The sequence below is a fragment of the Gadus macrocephalus genome, chromosome 9 (genome assembly GCF_031168955.1).
Source record: "Gadus macrocephalus chromosome 9, ASM3116895v1".
In the NCBI taxonomy this organism is placed as follows: Eukaryota; Metazoa; Chordata; class Actinopteri; order Gadiformes; family Gadidae; genus Gadus; species Gadus macrocephalus.
The window spans coordinates 17680145-17707273 of NC_082390.1; the positions used below are offsets into that span (position 1 = coordinate 17680145).

General features: G+C 44.7%; 1 protein-coding gene across 1 annotated transcript; it reads right to left on the reverse strand.

The window, feature by feature from the left end:
• Positions 1-82: 82 nt before the first annotated feature.
• On the reverse strand, positions 83-26707 carry slco3a1a (solute carrier organic anion transporter family member 3A1a). The gene is made up of 10 exons (XM_060061259.1): positions 26017-26707; positions 23665-24121; positions 5733-5831; positions 5327-5608; positions 4539-4703; positions 3704-3902; positions 3409-3577; positions 2770-2942; positions 2548-2612; positions 83-1753 (listed from the first exon to the last, which is right to left on the reverse strand). Exons 1-10 carry the CDS (start codon positions 26173-26175, stop codon positions 1395-1397), a joined length of 2127 nt encoding a protein of 708 aa, XP_059917242.1. The 5' UTR covers positions 26176-26707; the 3' UTR covers positions 83-1394.
• Between the last annotated feature and the right edge of the window lie 422 nt (positions 26708-27129).

Sequence of the window (27129 nt, forward strand, 5' to 3'; positions counted from 1 at the left end):
CATACCAGTCTGTTGCTCGTTTCCAGATCTTGTTTTTTTCTGATGTGCACACTGTTGTGTTTGCTTAACTAAAATAAAGCACTTGTTAATTTTCTGAAAAATGTTTTATTTCAGAATAAAATAAATGATATGTTGCCATACAAAAAGGTGTAAGAAAAGGGATAATGCTCAAACTGTAAATGTAGAGAAACCCTCAACCAAAGCCATATGCGCCAATAAGTCCAATTAAATGATTTAAATACATGGCTAGGAATAGTTATTGTTTTTTTCTTTGAGATTTGCATAACCTCAAAAAAAAGAAACACTATTCACCTTTCATTCTAAGTGACAAGCTGTATTCTTTTGTTTAATGATGCAACAAATACATCAAAGCTGTGAATTGTCCGCAACCACATATAACATACCAACATTTGGTAGAACCAAGATCATATATTTTCAATTTGAACTTTTCAAATACCTATTAAACAAATATAAATTTAAACCTTTTTGTAAAGTAAAAAAAAAATTAGTGTCGGCTAGTGTTATAGCCGATAAAATCCTTAATTTAAAATCTATCATTAAGATATTAAGTTGATTAAACTCTGGGAACGTTACAATCTGCTATAGTGAAAAACAAACTTCAATCTCGCAAAAAAAAACATTGACAGACATTTTACAATCCTAGCAGCCAGACTTGGCAGTCTAGTCCAAACAGTATCAAAAACAGTGTCTATTATCCAGCAGCAGAACCACAAGAGAACGCTGCATAAACACACCGTCTCGCTTAGTAAGTTTGTCAAGGACACTAAAACAACCCAATATTAACTCCTTCTTTCTTTTTCAGAAACTGCACGGCGCCGTTTATATAAAATCTGTATTAAATTACATTTGTTTTGTAAACACTTGGCAACTTTAAATATGGATAGATGAAGAACCGTCCATGACTTATTTTTGTTTAAATCACAATTTATTTTGTGAGACTGTTTAGACCGACGCAGAACACGGGCTGAACAGACTCAGTCGTTTCAGACAGATGACAGACCTAAGCAGATATGGCCAGTAGTGATGCAACTAAAAGCATACAATTATGTTAACCAGCATCAGATCAAGAAGGACTTTAAAACGGAGCCATGTTGTCTGCCACCCATTCAAAGTAGGAATTGACTGGCACTAAACAACACCTTGTTGACAGTTTAACTACAAAAATGGACCCTTCAAAAGTTGCCAAGGATGTGCAACAAAAATAAGTGAAAATCTTCCTATGACCTAAACGGGCATTTATATTGATTGGCTTTTATCAAAACATCTTAATCTTTTCAAAAACATAATAAAAACAAAATTAAATAATAGTATCTTTCGAGCGATTTCAAATATTCTATGACATCTTTGCCCTCCTTCCGCTGTGCAAGTCTACGTTATAAAACCGACTCCATATTCTCACAGATCTCGTGGTCTTCCAGGCTGTAAATGAACTTTGTCCGGTCCACCAGCTTGGGGCCCTCCGTGTCTGTGAGGGACGGATAGAACTCTGTCTGCGTCATGTGGTTCTCGTTAGCCTTTATGTACTTCCGGTAGTTCCTGCGCAAGCAGTACCACGTTGTGCTGTAGAGGAGGAAGGCGATGCCCTTGAGCGCGATGGCCAGGCCCACGTACAGGTGCCTGTAGGCCACGTTGTTGTACAACAGGCAGGCGCCTCTCTCGCCACACTCCCAGCTCCAGAAAAGGCATGTCGAGTCGATCCCAGCACCGAAGATCAGAGGGGGTGGGATGAATCCTACGGGAAGGACACAGGATAGGGGCGTTGTTCTCATTTATCCTACAGAGAGTTGAACTCAAAGTTTGGGTTATCAATTTGAACCGGAGAGATTTTGGTATTGTTTAGTTTCCAAGTGTTTATTTATGTAATGTCCAAACATTTTTCAGACCTGTTTTAATGTAAAGAACCTTGTAAAGGGAAGGGGGGAGGCCTGGCAACCCGCTAGCATGAAAATGTTATTAGATTTAAGGTGATCTTGGCAAGGACGTTGTCATTTGACTCATCCACCAAGGGAAACCCACCTTTGTCAATGCGCACAAGTATACAAGTACAAGTATTGGTCTTCGTCATTCTAGTTCATATATTCCATATTCGAGGGCAGTATTTGGGAACCTTTCAGTTGGCAGAGCAATTCATCTCAATACTTGTCATTTTTCTCAGAAGATCGTAGAAGGGTTTTCATAATTATCGTTTAACCTTTTAAGGGAAGATAATTATACTTTGTCATAATCCCTTTTCCGACGTATTATCTTCTCTGACTGTAGATTAAGATATTATGGTTGAAAGGTAGGTGAAGTTGAATTTGACCATAGTTCTAGCTTTTTGACTTTGTCTCATGAAAATATTTCTTTGTATCCTAGAAAGACATTTAATCAATATCTTGTGTCAAATGTATTTACATTTGGATAATAGAATCAAGGTTATCCATAAAACGGCCTATTAAGAAACAATCTTAAAGAGCAGAAATTGTGTCTCATAATAATTTTGTAAGTGATGAATATCGTATAAACACATGTTTAAGTGCTGCTTACCTATCAATCGAAGCAGAAGAAACAAGACTCCAAGGGCATACGACTTCAACTCTGGGCTCACAGTCCTTCAAGAACAACAAAATGAGGGACCTTTAATACATTTGTGATTCAGTTTTCCTGCATCGCATTGCAGGCATATGAAGCCCCCCGGGCAGAGAGCCATGTGCTCTGATGTATGTGGACAGAGCGGTCCACATTCTGCCGCCGGGGGCCGGGCGGTACCTGATCAGGATGATGACGGAGGGCGTCTGGGCCATGGCGCCGATCATGCTGCAGGCGCAGATCACACAGAGGAAGGTGAGGAAGGCCTGCTGACAGCCTGCCGTGGGACACTTCCCCGGGACCGCCCAGGCCAGCGCCGGGTCGCTGGACACACACGTGCACCCGGTGAGGTTCTGGAACACAGACGCACGCACACACACACACACACACACAGTATCGTGAGAGACGGAGAGACCTCGGCTGATAATGTTCTCGTTCACTGATGCACTGAATTAAACAGGGAATGCTCAAAGCAGTTACCACATTAGGAGAACAGTAATTCTCTCTGAAATGTAATCCTCTAATTTAGTGTCAAGGATATCCATTTGATAGCCCTTGCGTGTGAAAACTCTGCAAGAGTGAATAATTGGTTTTTGGGTTTAACTTTGAGGTTGCCAGGACTCATTGAACATTTATTCAAATCAAACCCAGAGTCATCCTTTCGATACTCAAACACCACCTTCTAGGTGGAGCCGGACCACCAATCAGCCAAGAAACAAGTGCTCACGCCGAGGAAAAACATAACACATTAATCCACATCAACGGGAGGATCTGGGAAGGGAAAATGACCGCGGTGTCAGGGACCAGGGAAGCACTCACTGGGGAGAAGCCGGAGGGGGAGTCTGGGTCGACCGCCCTGCTGCAGCCGGCGAAGCAGGCGGAGAGGTAGGTGACCTCGTTGGAGCCGCACACCGGGCTGATGGTGGAGGTGTAGCAGCTGCAGTGGCGCATGCACTGGGCGTCTGGTCGATGCCCTGACCGCAGGGTCCTGGGAGCAGAAGGAACACTCCCAGCGGTCAGCCATGCATCAGTCATCAGTGTCAGTCACGTTCTCCTATGAGTGCCCGTCTGCCGTCCCCCCGGTGGCTGCAGCGCGTGTGTACGTGCTCCTTACTCGTTGCCGTATTGCACGGTCACTCCCGCGACAGGGCCCGTGTCACAGCCCAGGAAGAGGAAGGAGACGTAGCACGCGGTGGAGATCAAATTGACCAGCATGGCCATCCGGATCGCTCCCAGGGCCGACAGGTTGAGCTTCTTCACCAGCAGGCCGCCCATGAAGATCCCCAGACACGCGCACGGGATGGCAGTCATGCCTGCAGCAGGGAAGGCCAGGAACATGTATAAGAGTGCATCTATGACCCGTGTAAGAGTGATACACCAGGACGTGTGATATACTGGGACACATGGATAAAATGACATGTATACAGGTCTGATTGTAGTGCTTTTTAGGTGGAGTTGAGCAAGCTGTTATCTCTGCCAAGTGGAACCGACGCATACGTGACCTTATATGGACACACTGCATGGTGCCTCCTCGTCTCATTTGACCCTGGTTCTCACCTTGCCCTCTTCACCCAAAGTCACATGACCCAATATGGGCAAATGGCCCTGTGCTATGCACTCCTCCCTCCGTTCTCACTCCATAAAACCCGTCTTCTTAGGTTAAAGAAAGTCTTGTAACTTTCAGACCGAAGTGTTTTAAACACATATGATCAGGACAGAGATAAGCCACTCCCACCCATGAAGCGGTCTCTATGACTCCTGCGTCTCCCCGCTCATTAGGGGCGCGGACCGCACTAGGTGTCTGCTCACCCAGAGCTCCTCATTCACAAATGGGCGATGAGGCGCCGAGAGGACCCTGATTACATCTCTGTTCTCGCCGTTCATGCACGCGGACCATGTGTGAGGTCTGAGTGGGCGTGTGATGCATGAGTGCCCGTCTCCATACACACCGAGCAGCTGGTTGGCGGAGGTGGTGGTGAGGTTGAACTGCTGCTCCAGGTACTTCCCCAGGAAGGCAGCGAAGCCGGCCACCACGCCGATCTCCATGCAGGCCGCCAGCGTGATGCAGGTGAACACCGGGTTGGACAGCAGATGCTTGGTCACCTTGGGGATCACTACGGACAAGGACGGCCGGGTGAGATCGGTGTGCTCCAAAAGGCACGGCTATCTTTAAGACAGACTCTACTTTTATACCAGGCTGGAAATTGGTACATGTAAAGCTACATATTTTCTGTATTTTTTAATTAGTCTCCTCTTTTTGTGTGCAGAATTGAATAGTTAGGTAGTTCTCTGAAATTAAAGCAAGTATTACTTTATTATTTATGATATAGTTAATCAATTAAAGAAAGTTATATGACTTAATGTCATTAACTGTAAATAGCAGTATCCACCGCTCTTATTGTATTCCTTTCCATGTCCATTGGTTTAAACACTCATTGATAAACACATGGTTTGGTTAAACACTCATTGATAAACACATGGTTTGGTTGAACCTCTCATTGATAAACACATGGTTTGGTTGAACCTCTCATTGATAAACACATGGTTTGGTTGAACCACTGATACATGGTTTGGTTAACCTCTCATTGATAACACATGGTTTGGTTGAACCACTCATACATGGTTTGGTTAACCTCTCATTGATAACACATGGTTTGGTTGAACCACTCATACATGGTTTGGTTAACCTCTCATTGATAACACATGGTGTGCCGTGCGCCCAGTGCCCCAGTGTCACCTCTCAGCTGCTGACAGCAGGTGGGGCTGTTGGCCGGCTCATGGTGCCCGGCCGCCCCGTTGCTGCTGGGCTTGGGCATCTGGTACTCTGTGTTCAGCCCCGCGGGGGAGAGCATGGCCTGCTCGCTCTCCTGCCCGCCGTCCTCGCCGTCCCGCAGGGGCAGCGACTGGGGGAAGCCGAACATCAGCAGGGCGGAGAAGAAGAGTAAGGCACCGCACAGCAAGAAGCCCGCCCACCAGGCCCCGATCCAGCGCGGGTCTTCCGGGTAGAGCCCCAGTTTACCTGGGGAGGGAGGGGGGGGGGAGCAGGGTGCCAACCACACTGATTAGATCAACTGCCTCACAAACAGTTTGAGACCACGACCCACAGCGGTGGGTGAGCGGTGGGAGGGGAAGTCATTACTTACTGCTGTCGATAAAGATCGCGTCGACGTAGAACTTGGTGCAGATGGAGCCCAGGATGAAGCCACACGCCGGGCCGAACACCAGCGTGGAGAACAGGATCCCTGCACGCACACGCACACACACCTTTAGGTCACATCATTTTAACGATACTTAGGATTCAAATTGCAGCATTCTGTCCTGGTTAGCCTGCATACACTTTCCTTTTAATTGAATAATCAATAATTTGATTCAGCACTACAGAGTCTTGTATTTTCACAAAGATACACTTATGCTATCAAGCATAAGTGTATGCTTGATAGCAACAACAACAACTAATCCAAGGAAAATTGAACATACATTGCATGTATCTTTGATGCATGTCATACAGGAGTGTACAACTTGGACGATCCAGTCATTTTTTGTGTTTAAGACAGCCAATCAGAGGGCAATTTCCAAGGACATGTGAAGGCCAAGGCATGTTGCAGGAGTGGTTTCGCTGGTTAAGGAAGGCCAGAGCATTATGTAGCTACAAGGTCAAACATTTCAATTACAAGACCACAAGGAATGTGGCAGAAGATTCTTGTGTTTCTCAAACATATGGAGTCCACACATAGCAAGTATTGCATATTCAAAAAGATAAAGAAAAACATTGAGTAAGAGAAGAATAGTATTCTTTTTTAAATTAGCCTGGCTACAACTTGTTTGCTGAATTAGAGCAAATTCCCATTAAAGTGGTGTAGAGTCTGGCCGGGTTCTGATTGACCTCCCAACTTATAAAGTTGCAAATCACAAGTTTAAAAACAGGTGCCACGGCTTAACAGCAAATGATGGCGAACCCAGTTCCTCTCCCAGGCGCTTTGCATGGCCGTCCGAGCTCAACCTTGGAACATCATTCAAATGAGGAGAGCCATCAGCATGTCGGTGTGGCCGGTGCCTGAACAGGGCTAGTTGCGGTCACCCTTGCATTGAGCACAAACTAGCCACGGCTTGAAGGTTTAAAGCTGAAAGACAGTTGGCGTTGGCTACCGTTGATATGACCCCCACTGCCCTCGGGCTAACCGCATGGCGTGGCTAACCGTATTTAGCACTGGTTTAAACGTCAACAGATGTCCCAGAATCTTGGGGGATCCAATGAATGATAACCGCACAAATGTAACTGTATGAGAGAAGACATAGAGCCCAACTCATATGAGTTGGATCTAGTTTTCTGTACAGGATAGTATTGACCCCCGACTGAACCTGCACATGAAACGAGAACAAAACAAACCCATATCATTTATGCTTTGTTGAAAGCAGGGATAGTAGGGTATGTACCCTACTCCTTGTTTGCAGCATAGCCATTAGCATGACATACTGCCAGTGACTAATGTCACACTTTAGGCTGAAAATCACGACCTGGGCATCTTTGTCGTACCCGGAGGCCCTACTGCCTTAATACAGTGAATTCCACAGCCAAACAACTTAAAAAAATTGCAGCACCATGTCTTTTAACAGACAAAACCACGGTATAGACATCGTACAAATGGAGCAAGGCCACATTTACATGTAGCCATTTAGCAGATGCGTTTATCCAAAGCAACGTAAAAGTTAGGCTAAGAACAATCAAAGCATGCCATAAAGGCAACACCATTAAAGAGGGGACCACCCGATACCAACAGTAGACCTAAGGGCAGTTTAACAGTAAACGACTGCGGACTCCATCTGACTTGCTAATGTGCCTGTGGTGTTTCGAATTAGGACTTTCTGCGCACTACTCTGCATCCTTGGAAACTGAGTGTTGTCTTCTCATAGCAACAACACAATTGCTTTCTGTTTCCTTTGGTTGGAAACCAACCAAAGGAAACAGTGAAATCACCTTCCAAGAAATGATATTTAGCTTTCGTCCAGAGCCAATGAGGGCGAAATGTGGTTCCAGAGGCCACCTCCCCCTTTCCCCCTCCCTCCCTCTCTATCTCCACCTCCCTCTCTCTCTCTCTCTCTCTCTCCCTCTGTGGTCTCCATTTCCTGTCTATTCTCTCCATCTCCCCTCTCCATCTCCCCTCTTATTCTCTCCATCTTCCGTCTCCATTCACTCCATTTCAGCTCTCCCTCCTATTCTCTCCATCTCCCCTCTCTATGTATTCTCCCCATTTCCTCCCTCCGCTCTCAATCTCCCCCTCCACCTCTCCCTCTCTCTGCCCTTGGCTGTCATCAAAATCTCTGTGCCCTTGCTGATAACAAAGTACATTATTGTAGGTCTTTGCATGTGGAGACGATCTATAAAATGCTGTGGCTTTGTTGCAGAAAAGGAAGGAATTTGATAGCATCAATGGTATTAAATGTTCTCACAGGGAGCGGGTATAACTCCCACTTTTTTTGGGATTGTTGATGTTGTATACAGTAACCAATACTGTAAGACAATGTGAGTTGTCTTACTATCAGGAGGGCAAAAGTGTAATGTTTGGAGCTGATTTGTTTACCTCTCCTAGCATCTACAGCTTATTCTACCCATGACTTGCATTTCAGCTGTGTAAGTAAGCATAATTCACAGGCCAAGAGAAACCTTCCAACCAGGCCAGCTATTTTGTGTTAGGTTAAAGTCTCTTTTTCTGAAGAACCCCTTCATATATGAACTGTGAAACTGGATTGAAACTGTCTGCGTGTGCATGAGAGGGTGTGATGCCTTTTCATCCTTGACCTGGATTTGATGACTCCAAGATAAGTATCACTATGTGTCGGCCTCAGTTCAACTGTTAAACCGTTTTTTTCTGTGGTGTCAATATCATTAGTCAATAGTTGATTGACAGACAGACAATCAACTGTCGATTTAAATTTTGGTTTAAATTCGGATCGATTTCTAACAATGTTTGACTTTTTCTTATAAATATAAAATCAATAGTCCTCTCTACCAATACTTTTTTTGGCAGGTGGCAGGTGCCATTAATGTGGTCATGTTGTATACTAAACAGTTAATCAATTGATGCAAAAGAAGCAGTGACAACAATTTCATTTCTCTCTCTCTCTCTAATTTGTTTGTGGTGGATTATGACCAACCCCATTTAGTCTCGTGCTAATTATATTGTAGCGCATGTCTGATGTAATTCAATAAAGGAGCTGGGCACTGGTGCTTTTGTTACCCACTAATATGTTTAGAGACCAACATAATAATCCCTGCAAGCTACAGTCAATAAGGGCTGGCCTTTCCAAAGATTAACTAACGCACTGAGGCAGTGGACGCCCCTAACAATGCTCTGTGATCATCGTTTATATTATATTATTATTTATGTTTTATTATTTAGGATAGTAAACAGATGAATGGCCTCCACCCACATACTAAAACTCTTTAAATCCTCTAAAATGTTGTGCTATGGTAAGATTTGTGTCTTCATGGTTCATTAAGGCTGTATGGGTATGGAAGTGAAAGAATTTAAATCACATCCATTTAAAAACAGCAGCTGTCCCAGAGCCCAGCGGTGGCCCTGACAGGTCTCCCGAGGGCTGCACCGTCCTACGAACACTCCTCTCCCAGGAAAACAGAACTGAAACGCTGCAACAAGGATGTAGCTACCGCAAGTCTCCATGAAGATCAGTCAAACTAAAAAGCCCCTTTGCGATTAGAAGGCGAAAAGGACATTTTGTACAATTTGTGTGCGAAGGATTGTGTAGGACAGAAGGCTACATCGGTTGTGTCCTTGAAATGTTGACGTTTCTCCTCCCTCATCTGAAGGAACCTTTAGATTGGGACGGCCTTCAACGCAAAGCAATAACATCTTAATTAGGTATGTTTAGTTCTGCTCTTCAATATGATGGGGGAAACATGTAGGCACCTCTTCTTCTAGGGTTCATGCTGATCCTAAATTAAATGTAACGATTAGCATAACATACAATTATCAAAGACAAGGAACGGCTACACTCATAGTATCATTTCACTGTCGTTACATTAGTAATGCAGATAACTTGATCTTACAGAAACTATCTTGAAAGGGGTTGCATTCAGCGCTGATACAATGTACTACAACAACTATTGGCCACTTTCTCGATAAAGGCCCTATAACCGTAGTTCACAGTTGGACGTTGTGTGTACAGCTCATCTGTTTGTGTGTTGATCAACACACACATGATGCAATACAAAAGACGAGGCAGTTCATTTCCAACAACCCTCTGTGGACTGTATTCGTGTGTACCCCTGTGTGTGGGTACTCCTGTGTGTGGGTACTCCTGTGTGTGGGTACTCCTGTGTGTGGGTACTCCTGTGTGTGGGTACTCCTGTGTGTGGGTACTCCTGCGTGTGGGTACTCCTGCGTGTGGGTACTCCTGTGTGTGGGTACTCCTGTGTGTGGGTACACATGCGTGCGGGTACACATGCGTGCGGGTACACATGCGTGCGGGTACACATGCGTGCGGGTACACATGCGTGCGGGTACACATGCGTGCGGGTACACATGCGTGCGGGTACACATGCGTGCGGGTACACCTGTGTGTGTACTCCTGTGTGTGGGTACTCCTGTGTGTGGGTACTCCTGTGTGTGGGTACTCCTGTGTGTGGGTACACCTGTGTGTGTGTACACCTGTGTGTGTACACCTGCGCGTGTACCCTGTGTGTGTGTGTGTGTACTCTTTTAAGTGTACTCCTGTGTACTCCTCTGTGTGTCTACTCCCCTAAGTGTTCTCCTGGGTATTCCTGTCTTAACTCCTGTGTACTCCTGTGTGTGTACTCCTGTGCGTGTACTCCTGTGCGTGTACTCCTGTGCGTGTACTCCTGTCTGAACTCCTGGGTACTCCTGGGTATGTAGTCGTGTGTACTCCTGTGCGTGTATCTTCTAGTGTGTGTGCGCTTGTGTGTCTGCGCGTGTGCGTACTCCTGGGTTTACCCTGCTCCGAGTAGTGCCCTGTGTAATCCTCTGAGCCAAACAAGAGCATTGGGACACAACGCATCATGGGAGGACCCACAACCGCCTCATACCGCCTCACCAACGGGCGCGGATGGTGACAGTCGAAGCAAGTCAGTGTTTCCCCCAGCACTGTGTGGTTAAGGCGGCCGCCTTAACAACAATAGGGTCCCGCCTTGACTACCACTGTACGGTATAGTCAGTAATAAAATATATATAATTTTTTTTTATTTATTATTATTATGCATTAACAAAGAACAAAACTCCCGTAGGGAAAGAAAACATACTTCCATCAGGTACAAAAAATAAAGCTAAATAATGCATCGGTGATACTGTTCAAAACAATAGTCGTTTGAACTGAAACCCTCACCAAAAGTGTCTGGATGACAGTTTAAAATTGTGGTTTGAATTATAAACCGTGCCTGTTCAGAGCTGCGAGACCCCGGTTGTAAACCGGGAGTGATGGTGGCCAATGCCATGGTTAACAAACATGTGGACGGGATGAGACATGTAGCATACTTTTACCAGAAAACATTCTGGTTACACGAAACTGCAGCAGACAAATAATTTGACCTTCTGAACTAAACCCTCCCTCCCCAAGTTATGTCTGAGTTGAAATCCTGCCACTGTGTATCTTCATCTGTACGGCGCAATATAAACTGATGTTGAAGACCTCAGCACAAGCCATTACCTTCATTAATTCAGACTAACAGCAAAAGAGACACAATATGTAATTAATGGGAAAGGGAACTAACCATCACAACACTTGATGTCTAATAGCAATAGAGATTAGAATCACTTAATACAACGCTTTAATTACACTCCTTAAATCCGCACAAATTTAGTCATTTTGAGAACCACACACAACGGCTCTCTGTAATTAGCAATTAACCGCTTTCCTCGCCATCTTTCGGACCATGGCTGTAAAATACATAAAAGAAGAAACACGATTAGGTTGCATTTATTGCAGTAGGGATGGCCAAAAACAACATCAAATAGATTAGAAAAAAATATAAACGGACCGTCTTCGAAGGGGAGTAGTAGGAGAGTGCAGTAAAGTGAAGTCTATTTTGATGAGGTACAGCATGTAAGAGGATTAGGGCCTGTGAAACCTTGGGTGATTGCTACCAGTCTAAGACTGGTGCCTTTAGCCCGGGAGGTAAAACCCTAAGCTAAGCAGTCCGTCTAAGTGTCAACATTAACACCAACGTATTTCCTATTGGATGCATATTACTTTTAAAAAGTCCTGTTTTTACATACTAACTTGGTAAATATTGACACCAAGAATATTGTGTATTTAACACGATTTCAAGTAGACCTCACAATATACTGAATGGACTTGTCTCGCTGATTGATCGTGCCATTAAAGAGGCCTATTCCCAAAGCACCAACAATACTAACAATGTATGCACTCAATGTAATTCACTGATTTGTAATACCCTTTGGAAAAAAGTCAAAAGAATGGATTATAAATAAATAAATCTGGCACATTTCTTAATGGTTTCATTACAGCTGAGCTGACCAATATGTGAAACAATATAGAAGATGTTGTTCTCCCGAGGCAAGGGAATGTTGTTGTATCCTATACTATCCCTGCTGGCTCCACAAAACCATGACCTAAATAACGGGCCAAAGCTTAAAGTAGGCTCTCAACTCCCGTTCAAATGCCATTACATCAGGATCATCCGACTTTAACTTTTGCTTACGTCAAAGTCTAAAATATTGAACAAGACCGGCCCAGACCAGTGCACCTCTCCACTCTGCCGGTGTTCAATGGGAATGTACATTTTTATAAATGTATGCTTTAGTTAACCTTTCAATAGCTTGTCATTGACGGCTATTCTTTAAGTTCAAAACCTTTTTAAATTGGCTTCAGCTATATTGAATGCGGTCAAAAAAAATAATCGGTGGGCAGAATGCAGGTCGTCTTGCAGACAAAAAGCAGCCTAGCTGATCGGAAGCCCATCTGCTGTTTCTCCTCACCTTGTCATGTTGCACTACGTGCTTGTGGTTGATGGTAAGCCTCCAAAGTATCAAGGAATAGGAAGTGACTGCCACACACACACACACAAGCAAATACTTGCACATTTGGTTTCACAACGGTTTCACCCTCTGCACTAATGCCGCCTTTTAGACACAAAATAAGCCAAGTCCAGCCTATTTACGTAGGCCTTTTTAAACCTTGTTAGGCTCTCATTATCAACCATAAAAAAATAATCATGCGTGAATAACTAAAGAGATAAGCCCCAGAAATGTAAATAAAATGCTAATGTCAGGGATGTACCTCATTTTGTTACTAAAGTAAGCAACCAACCAGGCAAGAAATGAACCCCTTACATCCTTCCCAGACAAACACAGAGGAACAGCATAAGGTGAATAACAGTGCAGAGAAGCAGAGGAGTAGCAGAAGACAGCATGATTGGGGAGGAGAATGGTATGAGGGCTGAAAATTGCTTAATATAATTATAAATATAATCAAAAAACGAAAACGTAACCACAGCGAACAGCCCTCCGTATCAAGGCCGGTCGACCGCAGGGTTCTTGAAGCGCTGAAGCCTCACACAAAACCCCCTGACCAACAAATGTGCCGTGACGCTCGCAGGCAGGCGTGCAAACATGAAACCTCGAGCACACATAATAGTACATTTGGCACACTATTCTGTGTGCTTTACGGGCTGCAAAGTACTGGCTCCATTCCTCCAACAACAGGCTGGCCCCCCATCGGTGGCTGCTCCCCCTAATGGCAAAGTTAAAAATAACTTTTTTGCAAACGATAAGATCCATTTACTCATTACGTATTACGACATTATGACCGAAGTGTAACACCAAAATAACAAAAAAGACTTGTTTTCAGGTGTATTCTTTTGAATTCAGGCAGGGTAGGCGGATAATGCTGAATTAATTTAGACAACAAATGGATTTGTCAGTTGTGCGTCGAGGGAGAGGAGAACCCCCGCGTCTTCATGCCTCCCCCCTGCACCCCCATTACAACATCGCTCCCTCAGGGCGCACACAGGGCCCTCCCCTTCACAGCTTAACGCCACATCAAGCTGTCCTACAACAAGCTGTCCCACCTTCGATTGACTACTCCATTCCTCGTAGTTATTTGAGCAATGAAAACAGGTTTTAACAACAGTGGGTTGTGAAACTGCCTTTAAACAAGTTTGATGAACTTGATTGAACGCATTTCCGCCGTTTGTTCGACTTGGATCCTGGTTTTTGTTTATTACTTTGTATATTTCCTCCTTCCTTTACCATCCATGTTGGACGAGTGTAAGGAGATGAGGTTTCAGCACTCGTTAAGGTTTTACTCATTAATGGCATGGTGGGAGGGAGTTAAGATCACGCCTTTACTTTGCAGAACAGAAAGGTTCTGCAAAGGTCATTTTTTCTGCTTCTTGTTAAAAAAATATTTTACCTGTACTTTGCAGAACCTTTCAGTTCTGCAAAGTACAGGTGAAATATTTTTTTAACATGAAGCAGAAAAAAGGAAATGTCCCTCTAAAAGGAAAACTAGAGGCCACAACGTCATAAACCAGTTTGACTGCACAGCCCAACGACTGTCTGTCTTCTGCTTACATTTGTGTATATTTTGCATACCGATACTTGGATGACTTTGCATGAGTTTGCATAAAATTGCATATGTTTGTGTAAACATTTGTATATTTTCTATGTAGCCCAAATATTGACCTAGGGTTGTAAATCATTTAAATGTGTGATGCATGAGGTCAGTTTCATACTGAACATCTAAGAATTTCATAAAAGCCATGATTAATGTGACGGGGATAAGAAACTGACCCTGGACAAAACATCCCTGAAATAACAATAACCTAATATACAAATAAATGTATACAGTCACTAAATGATTCAGGATAGAAAAAAAAGATGGCATTAGATTGAGGTGTCAAGTAGAGATGTCATGTAATGACTGCTAAGAATTGCAGGCTGCGTAGCCACACAGCACATTTAGACTTGATGTTGAGCTTGGACACTATTGTGAGTGTTGTGCTTTGCCACATTTTGTATCTTCTATTTGGGTCCAGCTAACTGGCATTAGGCTACTTAACCCAGACATACTGTATAGTAACAGGCCTAATCTTTGAGGCTGATTAACCTTGGGGGCCACACACGTACTTTAACAGGAAGGAAAGAAAGTCCTCATTAACCTAAATGGCAGCAACATTAGTATAAGCTGACCATGGTCACTGCTACTTGGGGTGGACCAGGAACTTTCACTTCCAATAAATGCTGTGCAACAATACAAACATATACAATGCTATTAGGGATGCAAATTATCGAGTAATTCATTAATCGATAGTTGTTTCATCTTATCGATCATCGATTAATTGATAAGCGGCAATTCTTCTGAGAAGCTGAATTTCCTTCTGAATGTGACACATTTAGGTGGTAATTCAACGAAGTCGTTTAGTTGTACTTTAAAATATATATATATATATTGTGCATTTGGCGTCTTTGTCGTCATTAACCAACTTAAAGTGGCTCCATACTGCACTCCGTTTTGCCCTCTTCATCGTGTCAGTAGCTGTGTTCGAAATCGTTCCCTATCATGGATGTAGTGCACTAAATAGGGTGCACGCCATTTTGTAGGGTGTTCGAATTCTCAGTGGTCATTCAGCTTCTTCTCCCCTGGAAAAATACAACCGCATTGCATTGTGGTATACGGGAGTAACATCTCTGGTAACATGTAGGGAACATCGTATGTAGCCTATTTTAAGTCCACTATATAGTGCCCTATATAGTGGACCACTGAGAATTCGAACACCCTACAAAATGCCGTGCACCCTATTTAGTGCACTACATCCATGATAGGGAACGATTTCGAACACAGCTTAGTGTCCCGCTTTTCGTTTGTCTTGTCCTGCTTCTTCGCTTGTGTTCCCGCGTGTGCGTCAAGTACGTCTGGCGTCAAGCGCGCCCTCACGTGGACGGTTGGGGAATTACGGGTTAAAAATGCGATTAATTGCAAGTAATTTATTTTAATCGAGTAATCTCTTATCGACAATTAATCGATAATCGATTAATTGTTTGCATCCCTAAATGCTATAAAACCATGACCTTTACTGCAATACATATGTTGCTATGGTTCACTTTAATGTAGTTATTGTATTCAGGAATCAATAAACGTAAAAGTAGTTTGCCAAACGGCAATGTACCTAATTCATCTTCCATTAAAGAATAAGACATATTGGAAGACATATTGCGTGATTAATTTCAATGCATATTTCAAGATAGAAATTCTAGTTCCCGGTCATAGTTTAAGACTAAATAGAACTGTTCCCAATGGAAATCAGAAGCTGCTTTTGAGCCCAGACAGTATTATTATTATTTTTTTTACGTATTAATGGAATTGTCACCTCGGTTACAATGACAATAACATGATGATAGTATTATCAAACAATAGCAAAATGATCATACAAATGCAGAGCATTACAATAACATAATTATGATAATGAAGAGCATTAGCATCACACCATGATATTACAAATGAAGAGAATTACCATAACACAATGATAATACAAAAACAGGAAGACCATGTTTAGAAACAGGCGAGAGATGTTCCCAGCCATCCGGCCCGGTTCTTCCCAGCAGACAGCTCTGTCCGCACCAGGTCAGCAAGTGAGTCGCAGACAAAGGCAAAGTCAGAGGCGAAGAAAGAGTGCTAAATATTGGGTGGGAGAGATCACAGCCCAGCAGAGCCTCCCATTGTGCCCCGGTACAGTGATCTGTCTGTGTTCCCAGAACCCAGACTGAGACGCACTCATTGTTCTAGGATGGTAGGTAGAGCTTTCCATTTCCTTTCATCATTGTTGCCATATGAGACTACATATGGACTGTGACGTTACTAGGGTTGCATTGTGACATAGCCGAGTCAAACTAACTCAACGTTTAAAAGAAACGTAATAATGTTGTCGGGTGTACAACAAAGCTACATCTTCTTGACATTCAAATATAGGGAGGGGGCGAGTGACCTATTACCAACAGAAAGTGTGATGGTTTTTTGACGAGACTGCAAGCCTTAGTTGATGGCAGGATGGGAGACCGAGACCAGGACTTAAGTAGGGCCCGACACACAGCGTAGAGCAGGCAGTTTAGCGCTGCTCACTGCTGGAGTGCCCACAGATGTCCCATTGACCACATGGAGGAGGAGGATGGAGGGATGCAGCTGCAGACTTCTTCTCCAGCAGGTGCCTGGGCTTGAGGATCAGCTATGTCCCTCCATGACGTCCTCCACAAAATGGAAAAGAAGGAAGCGAGGCGGTTGCCCGTGACAAGTATACAAAATGAAAGAAATTACATTCTTCTGTAACAGGAAACTTGGGCAACCTTCCACAGCCGTGACTTTCTGTTTGACGCCGTCCAGGACAAGGGCTACAGAATAAGGCATCCAAAACACATGTCGATTAAAGTAAACAGTTAATCTCACTGATTGTGAGCGCTGGCCAGGGGTTGACTTGTTGATGGCTAAATTTATCAGAAGTAGTTCATAAAATTCAAGCAATAAAAAAATATATATTTGGTGTATTCCCACTAATAATACTCTGAAGAGGACCGCCACAACGAGCCACTGGTAAAAGGGAGCATCTCAATCCAATAGTAAAACAGGCAGTCATTTCTATGGCAACCTAGCTGATGTTATGTTTATGGTCAGCCCAAGCCTCCTTTTTATCCCTTCGCCCATCCCCCTTGACTACAAAAAAAGCCAATTCTTTTTAATCAGCAGCAACAGGGCCTGACCCAGATTGCCCGCAGACGGCCGTGTTGACAGTGTTTTACTGGGGCACCGGCACGTGGGGACAGGCAAATAAACAGGCTACGACCACAAAGCTGGTTTCCCCGCGCGTAACTCACCCACTCTCCTTTAGGCGCAGTAAGGAGATATGATGCTTCCCAAATTGCCACAACAAAATCACTTCCAACAAAGCGGGAGGGGCGGTCACGGACCGCCCGGTGAGCCCCACCTGGGTGTCGATCTGGCCTCCAGCCTGTTGAAAGGACCAATCAGCACCCGGGGAGGGAGTTTCCGCTCACGGAGGAGCGCAGCACCCTCCTGGATGGAGGAACCGATGGCGCTGCCCAAGGAAAGTGTAGCAATGGAATCCGAAATAGACTGAATAAGGTTGTTAAAAGATGAACAGAAATCTGCAGGTAAGGCTCCTCTCAGAGGACGGCATGTTTCAGCTTCACTTCCAAGCGGATTCACGAGAGTATCCGTCTGAATGGCTGGAGGTTTTTTTTCAACGCAAGGCTGTAGACGTATTTGGAAATCGATAGCCGCTGGGCCATGGCCAGATGGATGCTCACTGCGAAAGGCAAACGTGAGCATCAGTGCGCTCCCACGGGGCCAAGCCTCACAGCTCAGTGGAGGCAGCGGGCCAATAGATGTGTGTCACTGGGTGCTGGTCAGACATCGTCTTGACATGGTCTGGAGAGAGGACGCCAGGCTCACGGTGACTGACTGTTATCCTATAGCGAGGACCTTCTCAGCCATCGTTCGGTTTCACAGTTTGCAGAAGATACATAAGGGAAGCTTGTTGTCAAGGTTCCCGTTTTTCCATTCATTTATTTAATTGACTATACTAGGCCGTTTTGCTATGTTTACTGGATCTTGGCAGGTGATGTGATAATGTATGGTCACAGAACCTGCTCTTAAAATCCACCATGCTATTACTGTGCCCAATTTGGCTTGTGCTGCATTCAAAACAAAACAACCAAATATGATGTCATGTTTGGGTTGAAGTGACATAAATCGTCTTTCGGTCAGGGTTATGAAGTCATAGTGGAATTTCCCACCTAACACCTCTTGTCACAATAACTGTTTGAATCAACTACCGTAATTCAAACATAGGGCTACATGTTTTTTATATTCCTTAAATACATCTTAGTTTATATATGAATAATTTAGCAAAGATTTTCTTTTAATATGCAAATCTAAAGTGCGTACACACACAGACACCTACGTTTTTTATTTGTGCTCCTGTATTCCATTGCAGTTTGAGACTTTTCTGAGAGTATGTTTAATGCTTTGGAATGAAAAATAATTAACCACTCAAAAACATATCAAGTGACATTTATAATGTAAGCAACAAACCACCACACTATGGCCTTATAAGGCAACCATGTGTCCCACCGGTCGGACAGAAAACAGATCGTATTTAGATTGTGGGACAGTGTATCCATATACAGAACGTGACTCATGCTTCCTGCCTGGGTTTGATAAAACCCTTCACAGGGCTTCCACTAATAAATGAATCATCATTAAAGCATGTGAACCATGTCCCTCTGCATTGTATTAGCTGGATCCCCATCCCTTCACATGATTTTCCATGGAAAGTATTTAGGTTGGACCAACATGAACAGCTGATTACTTAGGAGACGAGTGCACTCGGCTTTTGACCAATTAGAACAATGGTTTGCAGCCTTTGAAATTAGTTGTACCATTAAGTTGTCATCAAGACCCTTCGCAGACCACCACATATGTAGGGAGTAAAAAACAAAGCAATTATTACTGCAAGAACAAAGGGCATGGCCAGTGAGAAACAGTGGAAACCCAGCAACGCTGCTAAATGCTCCCATTGTGTTTATTCAATACAAACATCGATTGAATAAATTACAATAGAAAACGTATGAAGGAACACACCAGGGACACTAGCCATAATACTATTTACTGAACCAGCGGGGCTGCGTGTTCCACCGGGCAATCACATGTAGAGAGGATGGGGAAAAGGCCATAAAAATTAGGTTTTTGGTTTCACAACATACTGAAGAAAACAGAAAGAGTAGTTTAAAACAGGAATGACGTGCTAAAGCTGTAAAGCCTGCCTCTTGCTTGATTTGATTGGCTGCCCGGGCCAAGTGTGACATTGACGAGCCGTGCGACTCAGCGCGTTGTGCTGAAAAGTTGATACTGTAATTTTACTTTTATGGTTTTTATGTAAAACCACTAGAAAGCACAGAGCATAGCGCAAGAGAGGAGTGCACAGCAAGCACGCTCCACCATAGGAAAACAATGGTTCTGCTGTTTGATCGCCCTCTTATAAGATAAACCTTATGTCCCCCCATCTTCCAGGACCAATCAGAGCCTGAACACGGCCTGGGAACCTGGCCAAGTGCAACTACTATGGCCGCAGCAGGCGGATGGATGCCTTGCCTGCTATATCAGCAGGCAGATGGATGGCTGCTATATCAGCAGGCATCCATCCTGTCATGGAAGGAGGGGGGGGGAATACTCCGAAGGCTGCAATTTACTTTAATGATTAGGAGAAGCTGCTGGAGTTGATTGCCTTTATTGCAACGTGGTTTAACTTCTTGTTGAGGGTGTGCCGGTGTTGCTAGGCAAACTGGCCGCGCATCTTAAAGCAGGGATGGATAGACCTATTTAGAATCTAATCCTTCAAGATGACATTAACATGCGCTGAGTTTAAGTAGCTTATATAAACGTGCCCTAGCACCGAGACAGGAGTCGGAGCGTTTCGGGAGGAGCGCTGCCAAGTGTCTTGAGGATCACAAAGACCTTTGCCACCGCAACCATCAGCTTTTACTCACAAGGCCCCGGAATTGTGGCAGCTCCTCACCAAAGCTGAATTACGCCAAGCGCAATTGGATTCAGAATACCTGTAAAATATTAATATGTACTGGTGTATCTCGTCAGTGAGGCACCTGATAAAGAGTCATATTTTGGCCTGCAAAGAGAAACATGTTGTTGCTAACTGGCTATACACTGAGGTGTCTATAAATAATTTACTTCAATAATATTCCACAGTCTGTCCGGCCAATATTTTGCAAAAGCCAGGAATAGTTAACTCCTATGGGACACTTCTTCTCGCAGGTGCACTCATTTTACTTCTGAAGATAAAGTATTTTTTCCCTACAGTCTGATCTGTTAAAGCGTGTCAGTGTTATCACATCACACTCTACTAGACAGCTTTGCGTGGGCGGGCAAGGTTGTTCTTTTCCGAGCCGGAAATCACAACTAGTCTACAATGCAAAAGCGATCATTTGTCCATCTTTCACTTAGTGCTCATTAATGTCTTCATTTAGCACTTTTCTCCAGAAATGGGAATGGAGTGCATTTTTCTTCTTGCATTCCTGGCTATTAGTGGCAAGTAATTAATCAATAAACGAACTACACATTTTTGGCTGATGTGTTCCTTTACCACCTGCTTGATCATCCAATTAAAATCATCAAGTTCGCTTATAGGTCCATTCTTTATAAAAAGCACGTTCAAACTTTGAGCCCCAAGGACCAAATGTTGAACGAATTAATGTGATCCTTGCAGTTGCCCCCCGCCGACTAATTAACTGCCAGCCTGTTGGTGTAGTTTAAATCTGACCTAGCTTCCCAAGCTATGACAGGCAGCTGGGTGGGGGCCCTGCCGTACCATGCAACATCCATGCCGGGTGCATGTCCTGTAGTGTATCTCTGTGCGGCCAAGGGCCCTGTGGGACGGGCCAGATATAGCAGTGGACAAAGAAAGGTCACAGAGCAGCGGCCGGCTGAGATTGGGTTGGCGCTCAGTCTGTAGCCATATTTGTTTACATGGTCCAAACAAGGCGCTCGCGTCTAGACGAGCCGAAACGACGGCTGATCTAGCGAGGCGAGGTCTGTGTTTACGCCCTGGCACAGCTCTTTTTATTAGGCATTTCGAGCAAAACACTTCTGACTGCATAGGAGTGGTTTGGGCGCGGACACGAGTCTCCACGGAGACCAAAAGTCAAAACTATCACAGATCGTGAATCACCGACAAAAGCAATCCGGACATGTTTACTTAAAAGCTTACACACACAATACGACGACCCTTTAAAAAAGGCGCAGACTCGGTTTCAATGGGTTTGTTTCTCATTGTTTAAGGCAGAGCAGGAAGGCCCGTCTGGCGTGGTGTACACAAGCGGGGCGGGCTGACGCGGGCAGCACCCAGCTGTACATTCCCTCTCTTGTGTGCTACTGGGGCGGAGGCGTTGTTTTTCCACCCTCCGTGTGGTGTGTGGTATGCGCGTACACTCCCGGGCCGCGCAGCCTTCCCTGTGGCTGGCCGGCCGGTTGGCATTCCTGCGCTGCTCTGTAATTATGGCTCCACTCCAGGATGCTCTGGAGCTCCGGAGCTCCCGTTACCCGCGGCCCGTCCCACCCCGTCTCTCTGCGTAGCACAGGTATTACCTGGCCGTTTAGCTCGGACTCGGATTTCAACAACAATAACAGAAAAATACACGTTGACGTCAGTGCCGTCAAACCATAATTGGAGCAGATGGGTGTAATTAGAAGCATTGATTCATTAATATTCCTGGAGGGTAAGAATGTTTTGTATCTCACTTTGAACTTGTTTTGTACCCGATGATGTCATTATCCTCCACCTCATCAAATATTGAATAAGAGTAGAGTACACTTACTCTCCTAACCTACGCCCTTAGGTACTACATTTAAGTGTGTCATCTCATGTGGCGGGTGAGTACCAGCCTGAATCTAGAAGTGACAGAGTGAGAAACACAGCGATACATTTCACAAGTTACTGCAGGGGGGTGTGTGCGCATGTGTGTGTGCGTGCGTGCGTGCGTGTCCAAACGCAAGAGCTCCCATCACATCGTCTGTAAGGGTCAAATTTCTGTCGTTTGTCATCATCGTTTGGCAGTTCTCGCGTCCTTCAGTGTTACCTCACCGAATACCTCTTCATAATATATTTTATAAACTGCCGAGACCTTTGTACACAAAATAACATTATGTAAATCTTTAAATCAAGCCGAACAGATTAATGCTAGCACGTGGAAACACATTTTCTGTGCATGTGAAAAATGCCCACTCGCTGGGGTTATAATATTATGATCTCTCCAATGCAGACCGAGGAAACAACACAAATGTTTCATCAGAGTGCGAAGTGATAACAGAAATCTCTCCGAGACGGGGACAATCTCCCCCATTCATAGGGTGGCGAGCACATGACGCGCTGGCCCCAGCATGGGGATTAGAACCATCAGCTGAGCGCGACTCAAAACCGCATTGTTGCTTGCTGCTCCCCGCTCGCTGCTCTCCCAGCTCCCCCCACTGCTTATCAGGAAGGACAGAGCCAGTCTTCTCCCCGTGTGTGCCTGCCACACTTCAATCATGAGCTGTACACTTCCCTTCTGCACAACGTCACCCCCCACTAGCTGCTGGGCTAGCATCAAATCACAAATGGATTATTTTGCCGATTGGTTATTTCTCCAATACGTCAAAAAAATAATTCTTCTCCTTGCCCAACTGAAATGCTTTTTGTGTGTTTAGAGAATTAAAAATAAAATAAAATTCGTTCCATTAATTAAATGGACAGAAAGACCAGAAATTGAGTAAATCAGCATTGGACCCGAGATAAGCGCACACTGCTGCCTTTGTTCACAGGGACACAACGGCACTGCTCCGACAAACCGCCCAGGCCCGTAAACGACCGCTGTGTAAATACATGAAACAGGGCGTGCATCTGCCCCGTGTCCCTGCGAATGTGATCATAGGGTACCTGAGCTTGGCTGATAACGAATACAGCTTATGCATACACACCTATTCATTACAATGGCTGTGGCCATTCAAACAACACCTGGAGGTGTTCCTCATCCACGCAAGGAAACACAGCTATTATAGTTATAATGTCCACATCCAAAGCACAGCCCTATTATTGCAAGCCTTGCATTAACCCAAATAAAAAACAGATTATGTACAACAAATAACAAAGATCTCTAAAGGGCCACAGAGTCGTTTTGTATATGCAATGGAAGCACTCTGAATGGCACCTTCTAAACCATGGAAAGCCTCCTCAGCATCCACACACAGAGAAGATTTTAACTTGTCACTACCTTGTTTGCCCTCAGCAGCAGGGGTCATTACCGCTGTAATGAGGATTAACTGAGGGTACCAATCTGCCCACTTTGCAGTTACACATTGTTCGGGCCATAAGCGGCATGGGCACATTTTCAATGTTGTGAACCCATTGGTGTCAAGCGACACAGCATAAAAACACTGTTTCACAATGACCAACAGAGCCGTAATGTGTGCTTGTGCGGTGATTGAATTGCATCAGACGAGCCTGGATTTTGCCTCACTCACCGATATAGAGCGAGGAATCCTTCTTCTTGACGTGGTCGTCGATGTAGGACACGCCGAGAGGCTGCACGGGCGTCGCTCCTATTCCCAGCAGGACCTGGGCCCCGATCAGCAGCAGATACATCATGTTGGTGTTGGCTTTGTTGTCACACAGTTTATCCTCCACCAGCTGGGCCTCCACACTGGTGGTGTTCAGGCACACGTCGCGCCCAGTGTCCGTCCGCAACTCTTCCACATACTCGTACTGTTTCGTCAGGAACTCTGGCAGCGCGGAGAGAAGCGCACCGAGCGCCATCACGATACCCCCGCAGCCAATCAGACGAGGGCGGTGGGCCTTGGCCCCGAAGTAGCTGACGAACAGGATCAGGGCCAGGTTGCCGATCTCGAAGCTGCTGGCGATCACTCCGACGTCGGCGCTCTGGAGGTTGAAGCGGCGCTCCAGGGTGGTCAGAACGCTCACCTGAGAGAGGAGGTGAAACATGAGCGATGGGACATCATAGCGTTATGTCATCCAACATCTTGAACGAAGGCTTGGCTTTTGGTCGTTGGGGGTTATAACAAGTTAAAATGATATTTGGCCCTACATTAGTTATTCCTATGGCCTCAATGAGAATGCTTTACAACAGGGCTATTATTTATCAGACTGCTATCCTATAGAATTCAAGTAAAAATATAAACTTTAATAATTCTGGATAGGATAGAAAGTTGAAAATGATGAGGGTAGATGCAGTTATAATACACAGATCCTTTCGGGATTCAAACCCGTTAGATGAGAACAACCTGCCTTTGCAAGACAAAAATAGTACAGCTTTTAACTAAAAGCAGGCTTTTACAAGTAAAGCTTCATCAGGTCTCGAATAAGGCTGGTGGTCCCAGTACCAACAAGCCTATAGGCCTACAGAACAAGAGACCTGTTGAATCTGGAGCTCGGGCCCTAAGCAGATTCACGCTGGCTGAGGCAGTTTACAAACAGCAGAAGGACAGGGGATCTCTTTTGATCCAATCCAGTTACCACAGGTCTCAGCGAGAGGTGTGGCCAGCAGTGTGGGCTGCAGAGCTGAGCAGCCAAGGGGTAAGCCATTCTTCTGAGGTTCAATGAGTCACCAAAATTACGACAGCGCTCACATTTATTTTCCTTTCCCTAACTCTTTAGTGTCATCATTTGTGACATTTCCAATATTGGTAATGAATAAATAAATAATAAATGAAAGAAGACACGCAGACAGGTGTCAAGATGCTTTCTAAGGAGCTCACAGGAGAGGGCATGGCATGGATTCTATAGCCCTAGCTTATAGAGCCCCTGCCAACCAAGACACACACTTTAAGTCCAACCATCCAATCATGGATGCTGTACAATAGATCAGCGTGGGTCACAGCTCGGTCATCATCCTGCGACGGCACCAGGGCCTGATACCAAGGAAATGCAAATCAAGCTCCATGTAAATTAGGACTGGCGTGATAAATAACGCCCTGTTCCGTGACCACGTGCAACTCCATGTATCTGTGATGCATTATGAACAGACTACTATCCATCTTATGGAGAGCGGACTATCAAGATTCTTGCATCGTGGGATGCTTGAAGCTGAATAGATAAAAAACTTTCCGCTCCATATATGGTTGTTTCAATCTATTACTAAGGTCTGGTCTGGGATCCAAGTTTTTAGAGCAAACAGTAAACTGATATACACTTTAGAATATTTTTTGAATGTCAGTAATACATTGTTTTTTAGCCTACAGTGTTTAGTTTGGGCACTTAAATACTTAAGTACTCAAGGCAATTACAAATAAATATGCATGTAAACAAGTGTTTAATTAATAAGTGTATAAGTGTTTATCAAATTCCCTAATTGGAGACTTCTGCCTCCATCGAATGTTATATTGATGGATTAAATTAGCACCATTGTGATCTAAAAGTATCTAGGCATTTAGTTGGTAACATATAGCCGATTACAAGCTACCTATAAATCAATAAAAATATTTTTTCTACATAAAAAAAATGTCCAGTGGCCTAACTGAATATTGAACATATAAAGCAGATGTAGCACCAAGACAGTGTAGATCATATCCTCCATACGATATTACGTTATCATTTAGTAGAGCCATGACTCGAGGAAACAGAACCGGCTTGTGGTGCCGCCGGTTGCGTTTCCTCACGTCATCATGGCTCGGTGGCGGCAAACCGACGGCGTAGTAAACAAGCTAGCTATCTGTTAAGTCAACTTCTACACAGAGACTCAAAGTTACACACGATTCAACACGGTAAGTCAATGTCCGAGTGAAAACATACCATCATATACATAATATTGAGCCATTAGGAAGTGTCCAGCGGGCACTGAGAGGGGGTGTTTAACTCACCAGGTATGCTCCGACAGTGCCCTGGGCCAACATCAGGGCGCATTCCGCAATCAGGAATATCTTGATATTGGAGAAGCATGAGGACTTCTTGCGGGGAGCATCTGGTTGGAGAACGTCCCCGCCAGTCCTCTCCGAGTCCCTTGGTCTTTTCACCTGCATCCTTCCCGGGCAGCTACTTTACAGCATGGCAGAAAGATACAGACAGAAGACGACCACCGGCTGGCCCGCAGACGAACATAAGACACCGGGTCGTGTCTGCTCCCCGAAAACACTGCTACGCTCCGTGTCCTTGTCGCACTGTGCCGATTCCCTCGTTTCCACTCATGTCTGTACTACACAACCTCAACAACGTGCTGTAAAACACACTCAACTCAAACGTGCGGTCCTTCCGTATCAGCCGAGCATTGCCTTCTGAACGACGTGTGAACTCCCTAAAGGCACAAGTGAATGAAGAACGCCGAGTTTGGGTTCAATATCATGTTTTTACCCGACCACGTCCTCAGCCGGCCTGTGTTCGCTGCATGTCAGTTAATAAATCCGGTGCGCCACGTTGCCATCGCTCCCTCGCGTCATGGTTCTGGTGGTAAACGCACAGTGCGTGTTGTCTGAACGACGTGAGTGCGCTCTGTGCCTCTCTGATTCAAATGGGCTTTATGGTCGCAGCCCTGGTGGCGGTGCACGGCATGTGACCGTCTGCAGCTCAACTTGTAGGCGTGATTTGAAGTAAGACCAATAACGTCGATCGTAGTTCTGCTGTACATCTGGGATTGTGCAATACACGAATGAAATTACATTTTTAAAATTACTACAAAAAACAACGTTGTGTTACTATTGGACTGACCGGAGAGACCGTTCTGACATAGGCCTACTGTCAGTATAATAGCAGTATGCCTTCAAATCTTATCTTATCCTCAAATCCAAATGGTCTTTTCATAGAGCAACACACACACACACACACACACACACACACACACACACACACACACACACACACACACACACACACACACACACACAAACGTTTGCTCTGTGATTGTTTGTGTCCGATCAGATGCTTAAAGTCACATAGAAAGCTTATACACTACTCCTGTAACCTTTTGCCATAAAACAAAA

What these genes read in the sequence shown, in the direction of transcription:
- slco3a1a (XM_060061259.1), bottom strand. Translation starts at nt 26,175, where the DNA reads ATGCAGGTGAAAAGACCAAGGGACTCGGAGAGGACTGGCGGGGACGTT. An exon ending in GCACTGTCGGAGCATACCTG is followed by an intron (nt 24,122 to 26,016) that starts GTGAGTTAAACA and finishes CTCCTCTCTCAG; the next exon opens with GTGAGCGTTCTGACCACCCT. An exon ending in ACCGTGCAATACGGCAACGA is followed by an intron (nt 3,578 to 3,703) that starts GTAAGGAGCACG and finishes TTCTGCTCCCAG; the next exon opens with GACCCTGCGGTCAGGGCATC.